General features: G+C 35.6%; 1 protein-coding gene across 10 annotated transcripts in view; it reads left to right on the top strand.

Moving 5' to 3' along the window:
• Positions 1-16997, top strand: part of FTO (FTO alpha-ketoglutarate dependent dioxygenase) — a 258747-nt gene that overhangs the window by 58437 nt on the left and 183313 nt on the right. For 9 of the 10 annotated variants that reach the window (XR_012675371.1, XM_075161131.1, XM_075161129.1 and 6 more), the window contains 3 exons: positions 1191-1334; positions 10504-10583; positions 12417-12560. Coding sequence is in view for 9 of the 10 variants with exons in the window: in XM_075161131.1 (XP_075017232.1) it covers positions 1191-1334; positions 10504-10583; positions 12417-12560 (368 nt within the window). In the remaining variant the exon portion in view is untranslated. The remainder of the gene's footprint in view (positions 1-1190; positions 1335-10503; positions 10584-12416; positions 12561-16997) is intronic. The other variant, XM_075161135.1, reaches the window with a different exon arrangement.

Here is a 16997-nt window from a genome sequence, read left to right as displayed (position 1 = left end):
TGAATATTTTGAAGGTGTGAGTTCAAGGTTACTTTTTATATATGCATACTATAATAAGAGTTATAAATCTTTATTTTAGTATTTTTATTTTAGAATTAAATTAAGACAAAAGTTTTAAAAATTATTACATGAAAGCACATTTGAAATGGACAGTGAAATGTACACACACAGTTACTACTTATAAGCAATAATTAGGCATGCTACATAGTTGATGATTTCTAACTGTTCACTGCCATTCTGTGCCAACTGCTTATTAAAACTTCATCCTCCCTCTGTCAAAATGCTCTGTTACTTTAGCCATAAAACTGTTATACCATAGCTCCCAAATACCTTGTTATAAATGCTGACTGTATCTTTCAATTTATACTGCAGTGAAGTAAGCCTATGAAAATAGTTTTGAGGGATTAAGCTCTAAATACTATTTCTATGTAGTGGATTATTTTTTCCCCAAGCTCAACATATTCATGTTGCTTAATGATAAGAAAAATGTTGTGACAAATGTATTGAAGCTTCGTTGGCTCTTGCACATGTCATCTAGCATGTTTGACTAATAATTTTGAGGAAAGAATGACAGATACGATTCCAAGATTCGCTCAACTTTGTTGGTCTAGATTGTGTTTTGTGCCCATTATTTCACCTTACTTTGCCTCAGTTTATGATCTGGTGAAATTGCAAGTATGTAAACAAATTAAATTGTTCCTAAAATGCTTTGGCAGTTTATGACTTGAAATTCTTTCAGAAGTTACCTGTTTTTATATCGGTGTTGCTGCATTTTTTTCTTTTTTCTTCTATGCTTATAGTTTTAGTAATGTAAAAAAAAAAAAAAATATTGAGTGAAGATTAACTAAAACTGTCATTACATGTACTTTAGAACTTCAGAAAAACTTGAGTCCATTACAAACTTTGCCTTGATTTGCCTTTACTTTGTAGTTAACGTTAAGTTTTCATCTTAGTAAAGTGGGTTGCAAAAAATTTTTGATCTCTTATGACTTTTCTTTTTTTTTACCTGTTACGTACTTTTGAATTTGGAGATGACGATTATACCAAATTGAGATTATAGAAAGTTTAAGCCTATTAAGATTGTACCAATGTGGGATATCGTGAAGTCTCTATTGTTAGACCAGATTTTGTATTTTATGGTTCTCACCTTGTCTGTCGTCTTTGTGGTGTTTTTCCCTCTCTCTTTAAAGGTTCAGCCGTGGAGGAAAGTAATGAACAGAAACCGAAGGGAAGAGACCCAGCTGTTTGGCACGTAGGCTTGAAGGTAGCATGGGACATAGAGACCCCTGGATTAGCAATACCACTTCACCAAGGAGACTTCTACTTGATGCTTGGTAATTTTCAAGGGCTAAGAAGGTGAACTTTCTGTTGAAAACAGAGAAAATGACACTTATTTTAATATAGATTATCATATCTTCCTTTCACAAGGACTTCCCTTGTTTAGAAAGACATGAGATCTGGCTAGAGTGTATAATAATAAATTCCTCCTAACCTACCCACTTCCAGTGTATTTTGGGGAACTTTTTTGTTCCTAATGTTTCCTTCACTTCACAGCTAAGAAAGGAAATTTCTTTTTGAGCCTTTTCTGTCTGTTGTGCAGTCAGAATTGCTAGTCCAAGTCAGGCTTCAGGCCATAAGCAGAATTTCCCCAGATCTTGTGAGAAGTTGAGCTGTATCTGTCCCATCCTTGTATCTGTAGATGCCGATTCCTTTTTCTGTTCTTAATGCAGTTTTACTGAGTAACTGTGAGCATCTGCATCTGTTACGTTCAACAAAAAAAATTCCTGTTCTTGAGTTTGGCTTATAGCGTGGCTATGCATTGGATAAGCTATGACTGTAGCAGTCTTAAAGTTTTCTGGTACCATGGCTCTTGAAGTTTCAACTATTATGCCAATCGTGGATGTTTTATTGATAACCAGTTTTAGATATGACACTTCTCTCCTGCTGCACTTTTCCATGTGTTATTCAAACATACTGTTTTCTAGTAATGGGATTATACTAAGATCATAATGAACAGAGCTGACACACTCCAAGAGTGGGTCTCAATGTCTAAAGTGTAGAGGATTAAAGAAAAAATTTAAATTGAGTTCATTTACTTGAGCAGCTGAGCTCACGCACTAAGGTTTTTCCTTTGAACGAAATGAGGTAAGAACTGTGGCAAGGGTTTGTTGACACAAAATCTGTTTCTTTCTCTTTTGGCTTGTGTTTCTCTTAGTTATCATTTTGTTTAAAAAAATTTAGTTATAAATCACACAATTCAAAACATGAACAACGCTTCTGACATCACCATGTTTGCCTATTTAGTGACTTAGCTTGACAGACATCATCTTCGAAGAGTGAGAGTACTTGCAGTGTTCCCTGTTTATGTGTTTGTCCAAGGTAGACACCATGGAACGTCCCTAGAATGACCTGTCGCACTGCCAACTTGCTGGGCTGAGCAGTCTTTTCACTTTTACCTTTCACTTTTTATCTTCCAACAAATATGAAACAGTTTCCTTACTACAAGCAATACATTTGTGGGCAATCTTAATAAACATATACCATTCCTTGTTCTTAGTTACCTCATCAAATCCTGTGCACTGTCATCAGTGAAGTATCTTGTGTAAAAGAACTGGACTGTCTGTTCTTTTAAGTGTGTTTAGACATGAAAAGATCAACTGGTAAGATGTGAGATCCTTTGGCACAGTGGTGTGGATGTGCATCCCTTTTCTGTATTTGCGAGGATATAGAGTAGCAGCCTGGAGGGAAACGGAGACATTTCTTATATGAAAGTGAAGTTTAAGTGGCAACTAAACATACCTGGAAAGGGAATTATTAATCCATTTTTGTGCAATAACAGTTCGGGCATCAAGTAAAGTTCTTATCTAATCCTTCCTGACTGGAAACTTTGTGCATGCTCAGCTTTGCTGGGCAACAGATTCAGAAGGCAAGTAATAAAAGAAGGGGTCTAACTTCAGTATTTTTATTGCTAAATACTGTAGATTGTAGTTGACTGAGTTACCAGATCATAAGGATGTTTTTTTATTCCCCGATGGAATTTATATACAGTAACTAAAGTATTATCAGGGATGCTATATGAAGGGTGGGTCAGAAAGTTAGTTTAATTAACACATAACATTATGATCGTGTTTAGATGGAAACAAGGGATATATTAAACATTCTTTTGAAGATGACATGTAAATCACTTTCTTGTTAATACTTTGTGGAGAGCTACAGATTTGAGCTCTGTAGGCCAGGTGTTTGATAATCTCTTCTGCATTTCCATAGCCTTTGTATTTTTTTTTCTCAATTACTTTAAAAAAAATACTATTTTATACAGTCGGAGAGAGTATTCTCAAATTGGCCCTTTTATTAGGTTTCTATGTACAGCAGAACTACCTTTATCATTTTCACTTGAAGTAAAAGACAATGTAAGTGGATGTATACAGTTTTAGAGTATTTTTTACTGTTCAGATTTTTTTAAACTGATTTTTAAGACGAGGCATCTTGAGGATGCCATCTAAAAGATAAAATATGAAAACTTTGTATAAAAAGTAACTTGACAATAAAGAAGCCAATTTTAGATTCATTTATCTTGTGCCTTTATACATCATACATTCTAGAAACTCATTTCTGTAAGCAGAGTCTTCTTGCTGGCATTATTTTAAAGCAGTGGCAGCAGTATGCAAGGCGTCTAGAAAATATAAAAAAAAGATAAGAGTACTGCAGCTAGTGGTAGCTGTTGATGTACAGGGGCTGATTGGTGGGACTGTGTACTATTTCTGACTACCATTGACTTATCCAGCTCTAGCAAAATACTCAGCAACTCTGTAGGTCTGTTCTTCCAATTGTTGAAATGGTATAGTGCTTGCTGCTTTATATGAATGTTGTAAAATATTGAAATGTCAAATTCAGTATGTTCTTTATAATTAAAAAGTCAGGTCTTATCAATTCCTGTACCTGTAATGCCCCAACTATTTCCTAATACTGTACACACAAATCTTAGATAAGAAAATGTGGTAACTTAATATTTCTAATAGCAATGTGCAATTACAGTAACTTGTAATCCTGATCAATGGGTATATCAAAGTAACAAAAACATTGGGGGTGTTTTTTAGCATTTCTAGTAGACATTTAGTAATGTTTATGTTCCTCTCTTCATTGGCTCTGTAAAATGTTTTTTCTTATTCTGGGTAGAATTTTAGTAAAATGCAGTCTTAAAATATAAATTTACACCTGCATTCTCAGCAGTCCTCTTCAGATGAAATCATAAGCCGTTATTTAAATGTATGTTAGTACTAAACATTAGGTGATCATATCCATCCTTCAAGTAAGCTATTACAATAATATAAATGTGTTTTGTTTAAACAAAACCAAACAAAATCCAAAATTACTTTCAGTAAGACAGATTTTTTTTTTTTTTTTAAGGCTTACTTTTCCTAATATGAAGAAAAAAGATCTGGTGAATGACTGCAAATCTGCTGCCTAAAAACTCAAATCTGAACTTTGTATCACTCATGAAACGGAAACACTTTAGCTCAATTTAGAATAATATATTGGTCTGCAGAGGAAGTGCATACTGAACCCTGCTGTCTCAAGTACACAGTCGAGGGGTGTCTAATATGAAACGTGTTGGGTGCATGCAATAAATCCAAAACGCGTGGAGGTGAGCAAAGGGCCCCATCTGCTCTGTCCTAGAGCATGCTTAACTAGGGTTGTCATGGTCTTACTATTAAATTGGAATCTTTCCCCTAATCTTTGAGTTAGACACGACCAGGTTTGCAAGCAGATTTACAATTTTCACTAATTTTCCTACCATGACTTCAAAACATACTTAACAAAAATACATTCTGGACTTTTTCAAAGGGAGATTTACTTTTCTGCAGCTGTTTCCCATAGATCAAGCTCTTGCTTGAAGGTTAGGGTTTTAAAACAGCATGAAGATGAACTTGGAATCTTATACCCCTCCCCACCCTCAGCAAATTATAGTTCAAGAAGCATCAAAAAATAATTTTCATAACCAACCAGAAGTAGGGTGCACACATTGCAGAGGTTGGCTTGTGGTTAAAGATAAGTATTTAATGGAAACACTTCCACATGTATATAGTGGCTCATTAAACTATTTCTAGATATTTAATCTGCTTCTATTTCCACAAACTAACTTGAACCCTCTTTGCTCTCTAGCATCTTGAATGTGTTGGAGTTGTTTAACCCCCTCTTTTTTTTTTTGAGTCCACATTTAATCCAAATGCTATATTCCTTGATTATTAAGACTTCGAACCCCAGAAACTTATTTGTTGTTACCAAACTTTGATCATGAAGTTTGGCAAATCCCAGACATTTTTAGTTCAGCCTTTTAATTCATTCTGTGTTTTGTTTGTGCGCACTTTTCTTGTTTAAAAACTAAAAATATTTCTTAATTAGGGACAGATCATCCCTCTAGCTTTCTGTTATGAAAGTAGTATTCCATTGACCCATAATTTCTTGGGGAAGGAGACATACCTTCCTGGTGCTTTTTGTTGACATACCTACAGTAAAATTAGTTTGGTTAGGTTTTTTCCTCTTGAAGCATTGTGTGCAGTTGGATACAAGTAGAATTAGAAATGATGGAAAAGCGTTTTAGTGCTTTTGAAAATTGCGCTGTAATATGGTTAAAAAAAAAATTCTTTATTTGTTTATAGTGGTTAAGAAAAATAATAGCACAAGTCCATTTCACTTTTGTTTGTAGATATTTGTGATGTTCAGAATATCAGCTTTTGCCAGTGCTTTAAACCCCACTGTACCTTTTATCTGCTTCATGAAATAGATGACAAAAAGACAGCTGTCTAAAAAGTTCAGGAAGAACACTTGAAGGAAGATAGAAAAGACGATATAAACCCCTGTTGCTAATTCTGAGAGCATTTTCCATTGTGGTTTGTGTTTTCCTGGGATGTACTTTACCTAGAAGTAATAAGTTATAGATATATTAGTTAAGTGTATATACATACACGTATCCATTACTCCATTCTTTTGACAAAGGCTAGGCAAGCACAGGGCTTTCGGTGTTTCTGCTGTTGGTGCCCAGGTAATTCAGCTGTCTGGAGGAAGGCATACAGTGAGGTGTGGACAGAACAGGGACATGGGCTGAGAAGAACAGGATCGGAGAGAAAAGAGACGAACTGGCAGTAGTTGCAAGCAGTGGAGAGGACTGTGCTGAGATTCTGTGCTGGAGGGATGTTTCTGAGAAAAGAACAGGATGGCAGAAGTCTGTCTGGGAGGGACAGAAAGATCTATGAACTTGCTTCCACAATTTAAAATAGAATATGTAGCATCCAAATTCCAAAATGTGTCTGCTGTCTGTAAATAGCAGGAAATCACTGGGAAGCTTGTCTGATAAGAGGGTCCACATAGAGGATAATAGTCTGCATCTGGTAGTAGAAGGGTGGTCAGGTGTTAAAACAATAGTGTTAGTTTTAGGAGCTGTAAGCCTGCTTCTCTCACAGAATTTCCATGCAAACTTTGGCAAGTCCCTTAATCTCTCCTTACCCTTAGGTTTTTCTGTGTCAGTTACCAACTTTACAGAGGCCTTGCATGGAGAAATGTATTAAAGCACCAGGTACCTTAGATGGTTTTGTGTTGTTTGGGTTTTTTTTTTTTCTTTCCTTTTTCCTGCAGGTGTGAGGAATAGGGATCTGTATTAAATAAAGACTCCATTTTGTAACTATGTTTTACACAAGGTGTGTTATCTGAAGTTTCTGTAGCTGCAGATTCTGTGTCAAATAATTGTATGCATTTGCAACTAATCAGATCATCTGCTTAACATTCTTATGACTTCTTAGTACTTCATCTGTAAAGTCAAAATCTGACCTCCAAATTATTTAAACAGACTTCAAGTTGATAACTTTGTTTTCCAAGGTGGCTTTGGCCACCTGTACACAATCATGCATGTGATTAATTTCTTTTAATAAATCTTGCCTCAGCTATAGTAGCCCTATAATGGGATCTGGCCGTAAGGTGGCAGATGATTCATTGGGAAGTGGCAGGCAGAAAGTAGTAGAAATAAAAGAATAAAACAATCCATTTAAAAGAAACACGGATTTTGCCATATACATGTATGCAGGAAATAGTGTCATTGTTTCTTAGGTGCTCCACCTCAGACAGAAAAATGAAGGTGTTTTTTTTTTTTTTCCAGCATTCAAACACCAAATGTCTGTTACCAAGTTGTGTACCTTTGAATGCAAACAAGCCCTTTACAATATTGTCAGTAGTTTGGGGAATCTGATTTAAGCATTGTACTGCCTGAAGTGCAAGTAATCATCCACATTTGCACAGTGACTGGTGGCACAATGGTAGCCTGTTAATACAGATAAATATGAATAGCTTTAACGTGTGTGATTAGGCTTTGATTGAGAAAATTCTCTTTGGTCAGGAGAGCACTCTAGCATGTATTGGACTTCATTAGTTTTTCTTGATACAATTTCTTGAATTACTATTTTAATTTTGGATAATTTGTAGTGTTTTAAAATTTATAAAGACGCAAAAAGCTTGATCAGACTTCAGAAAAATAGTCTGTGCAAGTGACAGCATTTTTCATAGATGTGGGAAAGCTTTGGGAGAGGAACAGTCATGTAAGCAGAAAATTGTAGTCCAATTCTCAAAACTTCTTTCTTACCTAGCAGTTAGTTAATTGGCATATGCATCTCGTAAGCATCCATATGGAAGGCAAGAATGTTTTAAGAAGGAGAAGGGATTGTGTGACAGTTCTTGAAACGGCGCTAAATACATTGCTAAGTTGGTATTAATGGTGATTTAAAATAAAAATTCACTTCTCATATGCATTTTACAGTTCACATAAGTTTTGTGGGGTTTTGTTTTTGTAATAGATATTGAAATGAGATCTCCCTGCCATAGTTGTCCTGAATTTGTGGCAAGATGAGGGCCCACTGTTTCATGGCAGAAAAGACACCATGTTGGCTCGCTCTTTGCCACAAATTCAGGAGAACTGTCTGACAAGTAACTTGCCTGCATGTAGTTTTCCAAAGCAGGACTGATACATATATTTCTACTTTTATATGCATATATATTTTATGTGATTCATAATACTGGAGAGGCTGTGTTTTGGTTTTCCAAACCTCACCGATCAGTGTTTAGTCATGTAAAACTGATGTTAACTCCGTATGTACTATATTTTACCTAAAACCACGAGAGTGCTATGGTAGTTTTGACATGGGTGTCCAAGGAAAGTAACGGTTTTGGTTTGGCTCTAAAACCAAAATAGTAATCTGGATGTAGTGTTCTGTATCTGAATAAAAGCTTTTGCTGCCAAATGGACAATGGCCAATTTAACAAAGAGTGCTTTTTCTTTTCAATTAATATATTTTTAGAAGAAAAAGAAAAGCAAATCTTTACTGTAATCTTTTAAGACCTAGAATGTATTTTTCAAATATCCTTTGAGACATGCAATCCATGAAGCTTCAACTATTTTTGTAGAATTACAGTTTTAGATGAATTATAAACTCTTAAATTAAAATTACAGGCTTCTTTCTAAGAGTCGTAAAGGATTAGAGACAGTTGGAAGCAATTTCAAGGGGGAGCTCTACAATGAAAGATTTGCCAAGGGTTTGAATAAAGGTGCAAATCAAAATGTAATACTTTTAATGCTGTGTTTTCTACATAAAACACACCACAATGAATGGGCACTGAATGGGGTGGTGGAAGTGTTTAGGTTTGTTTTCTGTTGCAGTTCTTCTTGAAAGTGATTGTGATATTTAAATATTGGAATGTCCAGAGATGATATTGTTCTGTGGCCCTTGGCTCTATGCAATTTAACCCTCATATGTTCATGTAGGAAATTGCTTTTTCCTATGTTCTTTTTGTTTGTTTTGGAGCGTTTTTTCAAGCTTTTCAACTTCACCTATCTGCAAACCTTATGCAAATAGAAAATAAGCCTCCCATCTAAACCTTCTCAGTGGGAATTCAGTCATGTTTCATAACACTTGTCTGCCTATTCCCTATATAAACTGTTTTTCTGGTTTTTTTTTTTCCCCCCAAGTTTGTGATGCTACCTGCTGTCTTGGGTGTGAACTTTTGTTAACAGTTGCTTATAAAATTCATAAAAAGAAGACACGGTTCTTACAACTAGGATAAATTCAGTCATTTTTCTGAATTCTTATTAGACTTTTCTCAGTTTTAAAGTTTCAGACTTGTTGCAAGGTAAAGTAAAAGTTTTAGAACATATCTTTTTTCAGTAATAAAAAGAATACCATTAAACCTCACTCACTGTATTCTTTTCAGTCTGAGAGTCTGTCATTATGGTCAGAAGAGCATTTTCCAAAATTAGTATGAATTTGGGGTATCAGGTTTCAGGTGTGCAAATATTGATCTCTTAAAGAGAAATTATATTTATATGATGGAAGGATGAAGCTTGATAATTTCTCCTCATGCTGTGTTAAGATGACTGAAGCCAAATTTCCTGAAAGAATAGATATTGTTGAAAATACAGACTCCAAGTTAACGAGCATCTTGTAGTTCTCTATTCCTGTTCTCTTCTAATTTTGTCTATGACGGTTTTTTGCTTGGTGATGCTTCAGGTCACCTAGATATGTATGGTTTTTTAGTCTCTTTCAGCTACCTTACAAAACGATAACCCAGGAGTGATTTTACAGAAATTTTTGATAAATATTCCTGAATGTTGTGTTAAGGTTGAGAGGGCAGCATAATTTTAACACCAAAACTGTTTGAATTGAAAGCACTTCATGAATGGTTTTCAGCGTAACAGTGGGTGTTGTTACTAGTTTTAGTCTGAACTTTTCCAGAGGCATACGTTTTCTCTAAAAACTGCTAATTTGTTAGAATTCAGGTGTTCTTCAGTTACAATAATTTTGACGACACTCTGATGGCATCCAAGTAGATTCCACCTACAGAGGTTTGTGGGGTTGTTTGTTTGCCAGTTTGTGAACTCAAGTCCCTGACAGCCCTCTGGCATGCTGCAAGAAAGTCACAAATGAAATGCTTTGGAGACAGGTCTTTGAGCAGATTGTGCTTTCTGGGTTCCCAGTTTCTTGGCTCTGAGCTGCAGAGAGAACTTCAGATAGGTTTCAGATAAAAAGAAGAAATAATATGTCTTTGACTTTTTTCTTTCTCTTCCTTTGTTTCTTTTTTCAAGAAATGTCAATATTGTTTAGTGATTTTTGAGAAAAGAGATTGTAATTTCTGAGTAGTCTGTTGTTTATAGTGATCCTCAACTTTGAAAGAATTAATTTGTTTAGTTGAACTTTTCCCATAAGAGGTGGGAAAATGCCACTTCTAAACTGTATAAACTGGGAGAAAACTAATATGGATAGAGATCTTTGTAACACTAGGACAGTGAATAGTTATCATGCTCTGCTAAGTATTAGAGCTCTATGAAGGTAGTACTATCTGACTGAATCCTCTATTTTTTTTCTTTAAATGTTTAATGTAGTGTCTTTAATTCATATTAGGCAGAATAAGTTTTATTAAGTATAATTTTTTCCCTGTACTTAAGGTTTTCTAATCTGTCCCTAGATAATCTCAATATGACACATCAGCACTGTGTTCTGGCTGGTTTTTCACCTCGATTCAGCTCAACTCACAGAGTTGCAGATGTAAGTATCAAAAATGGTTTGCTGTTTGATCAATCATAAGCCTAATATTCTTGTACCGTATATGTAGCATCACGTTCTCTTATCCAGAACTGTAGTTCACAGTTATGCTTATGACTCAGACTGCTTTCTTGAACAACTGCTATTTGTTTATTTCTGGATTGAGGTACACTTGTTTCTGTATTGGTAGTTTGCCTAAAGTCACAGTTAGGCATGTAAGATATGAGTTAAGAATATGCTACACCACACTTCATGGGTTGCTGATGAAATGTTGAAACAACTGTATTTTTACCTGAAATGTTTTAAAACTTTTTTGCTGTGTTCATATCCTGGCCCTAGTTGAAAGGCAATATTCACGATGAGATAGAAATACTCAAAACATATATGTCAACAGCGTCCACTGGCAAAAATGACCTTTAGGAGGTCAGAACAACTAAGAGCAGTCATGAGTATGCTTTAAGTTGGACCCTTCTGTGCATCTAAGGATTGAAGAAGCAGAAAAGTGATACAGAGTCCCTTGTCTCAGAGTCATTCTGAGATAACAAGGCTTCAGCCTGATATTCTCAAGTGCTAAGACGCCTTTTTTTTTTTTAACTAGACCTCTCCTCCCTATTCCCTTCCATGGTGTTATCAGTGGTTTTGTTTAAGTAGTATTCTAATGGGAAAGCATACAGAAAAATAAAAAAAGACTGTATTGTAAGAAGATATTTTAAAAAATTACAATTATCACTTTCTTCTTTCAGCAAGGCAAAATATACCACTATTGAAACAAGAGATACGTTTATCGACATAGTTATTTTTTTCACCGTTACTCTTTCTAATTTGTGCTGGAATGGACATGAAGCAATAGCACCAAACATGGACGTATATATACATATTCATTGTAATATTAAAAAAAGTGCCTTTATTTCCGAAACAAATATACACTCTGCTTGCTTGAACTGGGATTTTGATATAAAGTTGAAGTATACTGTACATTTAAAAACAAATAATGCTGTATTTTTCATCTTTTGTTTTAAGAGTGCTCTGACCTACTACTCCTGTCTCTGTGTTACTTTTGCAGGAAAATGCACACTTATTTTCACAGTATGAAAAGCTTCTCTGTTAAGTGATTATGCTTTGTTTTTTGTAAACTGTTGTGACTTCAAGTTGTATAGTATGGAATTTTTTTTTGCAAAAAATATGAGACTTGAGGGTCTTTATTCAAGATTATTCCTGGAAATATAACTGAAGGTACAGATACTTAATTGGAAATAATTAAAAGATGTAGATGTCTTCTTTCTTTTGTTTCAAAAAGATTTTTACAGATTTCCTTCTCATTTTGAAGGAAATGTAATGAAAACAAAATAAAAGGAGCAGAAGTGCAAATTTTTTTTATTTGTATTCTCTATACCTTGTAAGCAAACAGCTCTCTCAAACTGGATATGGAACTCCATTTTAGTGTTACTGGGAGCCCATACAAGTGGGCAAATACAACCGATTCTGAATATTGTCAAAAACTGGCCAGGAAGCGATGGAAAGTAGAGCCATGTTTTTGTATGACATATTTTTAAAGTAAATTTAAAAGGAATTATTTTCTTTCTCCTTTCAATCTATGCTGTACTAGTTGGCTAGATGTCTGATGGATTAGATTTTTGCATAATTTATATCAATAACTATATAGACAATCCAGGAGGCATTATGCTTTTGTTCAAAAGATCATGAAATAAAGTTACAGAAATACATCCCTTCTGCTCTTTCACTTTGTTTATTTCAGAAGCAAATAGTTTGGTATATTTGAGAAATACATATGTTCTGAAGTGGCTATATATACATTTTTTTATTGTATCTTTACAGTGTTCAAGAGGAACATTGGAATACATATTTGGACAATGTGAACGGGCACTCCAGAATTTACATACTGATTCTGATTCAGTGGCTTTATCTTTGAAATCACTGGAACCTGCAGTTGTAAAGCAAGTAGAAGAAATACATAATGAGGTGAGATGATCTGCACTGAAAATACTTCAGCCGGATTCTGAGAGGTGCAATCTGCTCATGGAGTTAATGGCAATTAAATGTGTTCAGCTGCTCACAAGGCATTGCTCTGTATAAGTTTGAAATGTGTTTTTTGTTACCTTTTTACTTGGGTACAGTAATTGGGATTAACTTGGATTGATACTTTCATTCCCATGAAATTTTCAGTTTTCCTTCTTAAGGTCCCTCTGCTGGTAGAGTAAAAGAGTAGTTTCGGTAAGATTACGCCAAACCTGGTAGTGTGGTGGACAAACCAAACTACTCTAGCACTTCTCTAACAAAAAGGGAGAGAGAAAAAAAATAAGAGGGAAAGAGCAGGTAAAATTTTTCAGTTGTTTGTCAGGTGTTGAACCAGGTTTTTACAGAATGCCAGGTGTGACACAGTTGTATTTGTGCTTTAAAGTATATTCTGAAGAAAATACAGTGGAAATAATTGTGAGGAACATATTTAAATAGGTCGTTCTGTGCTGCAAAATATGCAAGTGTAACAATGCACTTCCACAGGATTCCACTGAATCTGGCAGTGCTTTCTTGTTTGAAGTACAGATCTGGAGTATTAACAAACAGATTGATTTGACAAATGAACTGAAAATACAGACAATATTTTGGGAAACTGAGGAAACAGGTAATTTTTCCTGTGGTATAAAATGTAGGCAGTACACAAAAAATGTAATTTGACTTATTCTCTCTTAGTGGATAGAGTCGGGAATGTGACACAATGGACTGGGTCTTCTTACAAGGGTAGTGTTTCTGAAGATGATAAATTTAAGACTTCTTTTTTTTCTTTCTTTTTTTAAAGTTACAGAAAACGTAGTCAAAGCTATGTATTGGGAGTTTAAAATGACAGATTGTTTAGCTGCTCTGGAAAGCTGTCCTTCTACCTGAAACAAAGCTTTCAGCTGTTCCTAACGATAAAGCACTGATGATCATTTCTTTTTAAAAACGGCTATAGCAACCAGTTAATACAAACTTCTGAACCACTTTTTGCTTAAATATCAATGGTTTTTTACAGCACTCATATTCAGACATTTTGAAGGAACTGTTCTGTATTTCAACTAAGATAAGTATGATCACTATTAGGAGCCGTATAGTACATAGGTAATTTTCACTGAAATTAGAATTTGTGTAAACTGTTTAAATTGCTATCTGCTGAGGAATATAATACTGTGTATCGTTACTAAAACTTTGTAGAACACATTTTTGTCTGTATTGTGTTTACAGTTGGTAAAATTGAGTATAGTGATGGCAAAAGATTTGCAGCCTTGACTTTTAGCAAAACAGCTCCTAGAGCAATTTAAAGAAGTCTGATGCATGCAGGGTTTTACAAAACATTAATCAGGCTCAGTCCATAAAACTATACGCATATGTGGTTTGCACAGCTAGGGCCACATGCACAGCTGGTGTAAATTTGCACGGGTCCTTTAACATCAAAGACATGTGCCGTTTACATCAGGTGAGAGACTAGCCCCTGGTGTTTGCAGTCACCTGAATAATTTTGCTATGTGACATACAGGGATGTTTCCTGTTATGCATATGGGATATACTGTAACAGAAATCATTGTTTAACTTGTACATATTGTGCACTTAGACTTAGTAGACACATTGGATCTATATTTCATTTGAAAAGAGAATACCCACTCATGTCTTTTTTTTTTTTTTTTTTAAATTCTTTTTTCCCAAGGTCACCCCTTCACTTGAAGGATAAATTCCGTATGTTAAAGTGCTATTTAAATTTCATTTATTTGCTGCACAAGTAGGCAAAATTACTAGTGGCTTATCACTGTGGAGAATGCACGTTTCTTTTTTGGACATCACTGAAGTAAAAACATTTGGATCTGTAAGGCCAATTCAACTTTTTTTGCATGTGAAACCTTCCCACCTTCTTTTACTCCTGTATGATAAATATTTGTATTTTCAGACACTAACACAGGTTTTAGGTTCAAATTTTCTCAGGCAGGTGAAGAACAAGAAAGTGTTTTGTTTCTTTAAGGAATCAGACTGTTTACTGATGAAAACGAGTCTTCCATTTGATTGGTGCGGTCAGGATTTGGTCACTGTTGGTTTTTTTTTTTCATTAGTTTATTAGTATTTTTAAATACAAAAGACAAAAAGGCACAAAAAGCCAAACAGAGAATTAATGAAGAACTGCCACCCAATTTTGCCTGTGTATTTCTGTTCTGTGCTAGTTCTAAACCTCCATGTGAATTTTTTTCTATTCTTTTGGACCAGAGATCATGAGCTTGAAATTGGGTAGTATTCCCATCTCTAGAGGAGGTGGTACGGTTGTATTTACTTTCAAATATTATCATAACTGAAGTTCTTCACAGGGCTTAACTCAGATAATGAGATGCAGCCATTGTTCTAGATTCTTTATCTTCCTGAAATGCTACGGGTTTGGTTTTTTTCACCCCTCTTGCTGGCACCTCTGAAGTAGTCATCAGAGATCATTAACCGGAACAGAACCATCACAGTACCATCAGGCTATGTGTGACTAAGCTAAAATATAGTAGTTTAGCACAGATTCACAGTCTGTGCTGAAATTAACTGCTCTGCCAAATGAGGTCTGGATGAATTATCTGTCTCTGCTAGAGGGGAAAAAACCTAAGAGCAAGTCTGAAAGAATGAAGTATGATTCTGTGCCTTCACTTTTGTATTCCTGGGCAGGAAAATTGGCTTACGGTGCTGATAAAGTGGGTTTGAACTGAAGATCTGAAGCGTAGCTGGAGACTTAGTTTTTTGTGGTGGGCAGAGAAATCTCTAAAAGAGGTATGGCTGAGTATCGGGGGGGATGTCTTTACTGACGTTAGATTTCCCAGAGTTCATTTGTCAGAGCCCTGTCTTGGATGTCTTGACAGAGGTCTTCCTGTTGAGAAAGTAAGATGCTAACCTCAGGAGGTTTTTAGCATCTCTAAGCAGGCAGCCAGGTAGAAGTTTAATATTTCTTTAGACTTAGCTTTATTGTCATGGTCTCCCTCACTAAAACAGCCTTCAAAGGAATATCTGAGTAATTGCGAGGTATGTGCTGTTTGTTAGATGTGTGAGTCACTTCACTCCCAGTATGCACTTTGTAGTTGTAAGTAAAGATAACCTTAATTAAGGGTGTTCACGTGCTGCTTGTCTGAGTAGCTTATGGGCTTAAAGTCTGAACAAATCCTTCAATGGCAGGGTATCCAGTGAACAGAGTGCAGCAGGGTGAACAGAAGTAATTACCTGGGCAGCTGTGAAGCGCAATAGCCTACAATGCGCACATAGTGTTAGAGACTGAATGAAGTTACCCCTTTAAGCAATCAGATTGCTGTTTGGCCAGTGATAATTTATCCTGAAATAAATGATCTTGCAGAGTTCAGTGAATGTGAACCTCTTGCCTCTACTGAATCACACTTGGCTTTCCAGAATATATACAGCTACTGGGTATGTCCCAAACAGAGCTACGGGGGACCTGGGGAAACCCATTGGCAAGCGAATGCTTGTTGAAGTAATAAAATACTGCTGGACAGATGATGTAAATGCTCATACATATGAAAATAAATCTGCAGAAAAGATCATTGCCAGCCTATTCTTCACATTTCAAAGAAAATTTGTTTTCCTTGCTCTGAATAATGCAAAATCTGATAATAGTTCATGTTGCATGAAGTAGTTTCAAGGCTTCTTTATTTGCCAACACCAGACTAATAATCGGATGTTCTCTATGAAGTAAAACACTAGAGGAAGTTTTTTAGCGTCTGGGGATTGTGTTGAAAATGTAACAGGTTTCAAAGTAAGTACTCGGGTTTGAAAAGATAGGGTGTTGTCCTCATCAGAGTTTTTGCTCAGCCGTGATTATCAAATCCTGATTACCATGATTAAAACTTGTGACTGAATTGGTTGCTCTATTGCTTGTGAGGTACAGTCACTTTTGCCTACAGCAAATCTGTTTTTATGGCAGCAGTAGATAAATTTAAGTGTGGTGAATGCACAGGGATGCAGAAAAGCTGGGCTAGCTAAGTTGAAGGTATATAGCGTTAGACACTGAGGTCACTGCTGAGAAAGGGTAGCAGTGTGTGCAGCCAAAGGAAGGTTAATATGTTGTAGCACATCACAGTGAGCTGACAGCATGGTTGGTGGCTGGCTAGTACAGAAGAGAGAAAATATAGATCACCTACACGTGTGGCATTTAATAACCAATACTTTTAAATAATTGACTGAGGAGCACTGCCTCACAAAATGTCAAATGCTACTGTTGGCCTTTTACTACCCAGTATTGACTATAACCTAAAACTGGCCTTTAATCATTGTTTAAAGGACAACATGCAAATATGTTGAGGTTAGACATATGAGGCCTGATTCTGAGCTTACTTGCACAGATGTAAGTCATAAGTGAAAATTAATTACGAGGTGAAAATTATTCCTGAAAGACTCAGC

Source organism: Calonectris borealis, chromosome 12 (assembly GCF_964195595.1).
Source record: "Calonectris borealis chromosome 12, bCalBor7.hap1.2, whole genome shotgun sequence".
Lineage (NCBI taxonomy): Eukaryota > Metazoa > Chordata > Aves > Procellariiformes > Procellariidae > Calonectris > Calonectris borealis.
Note: the sequence above shows the minus strand (reverse complement) of the source record. Positions and strands in the feature narration are given on the sequence as shown.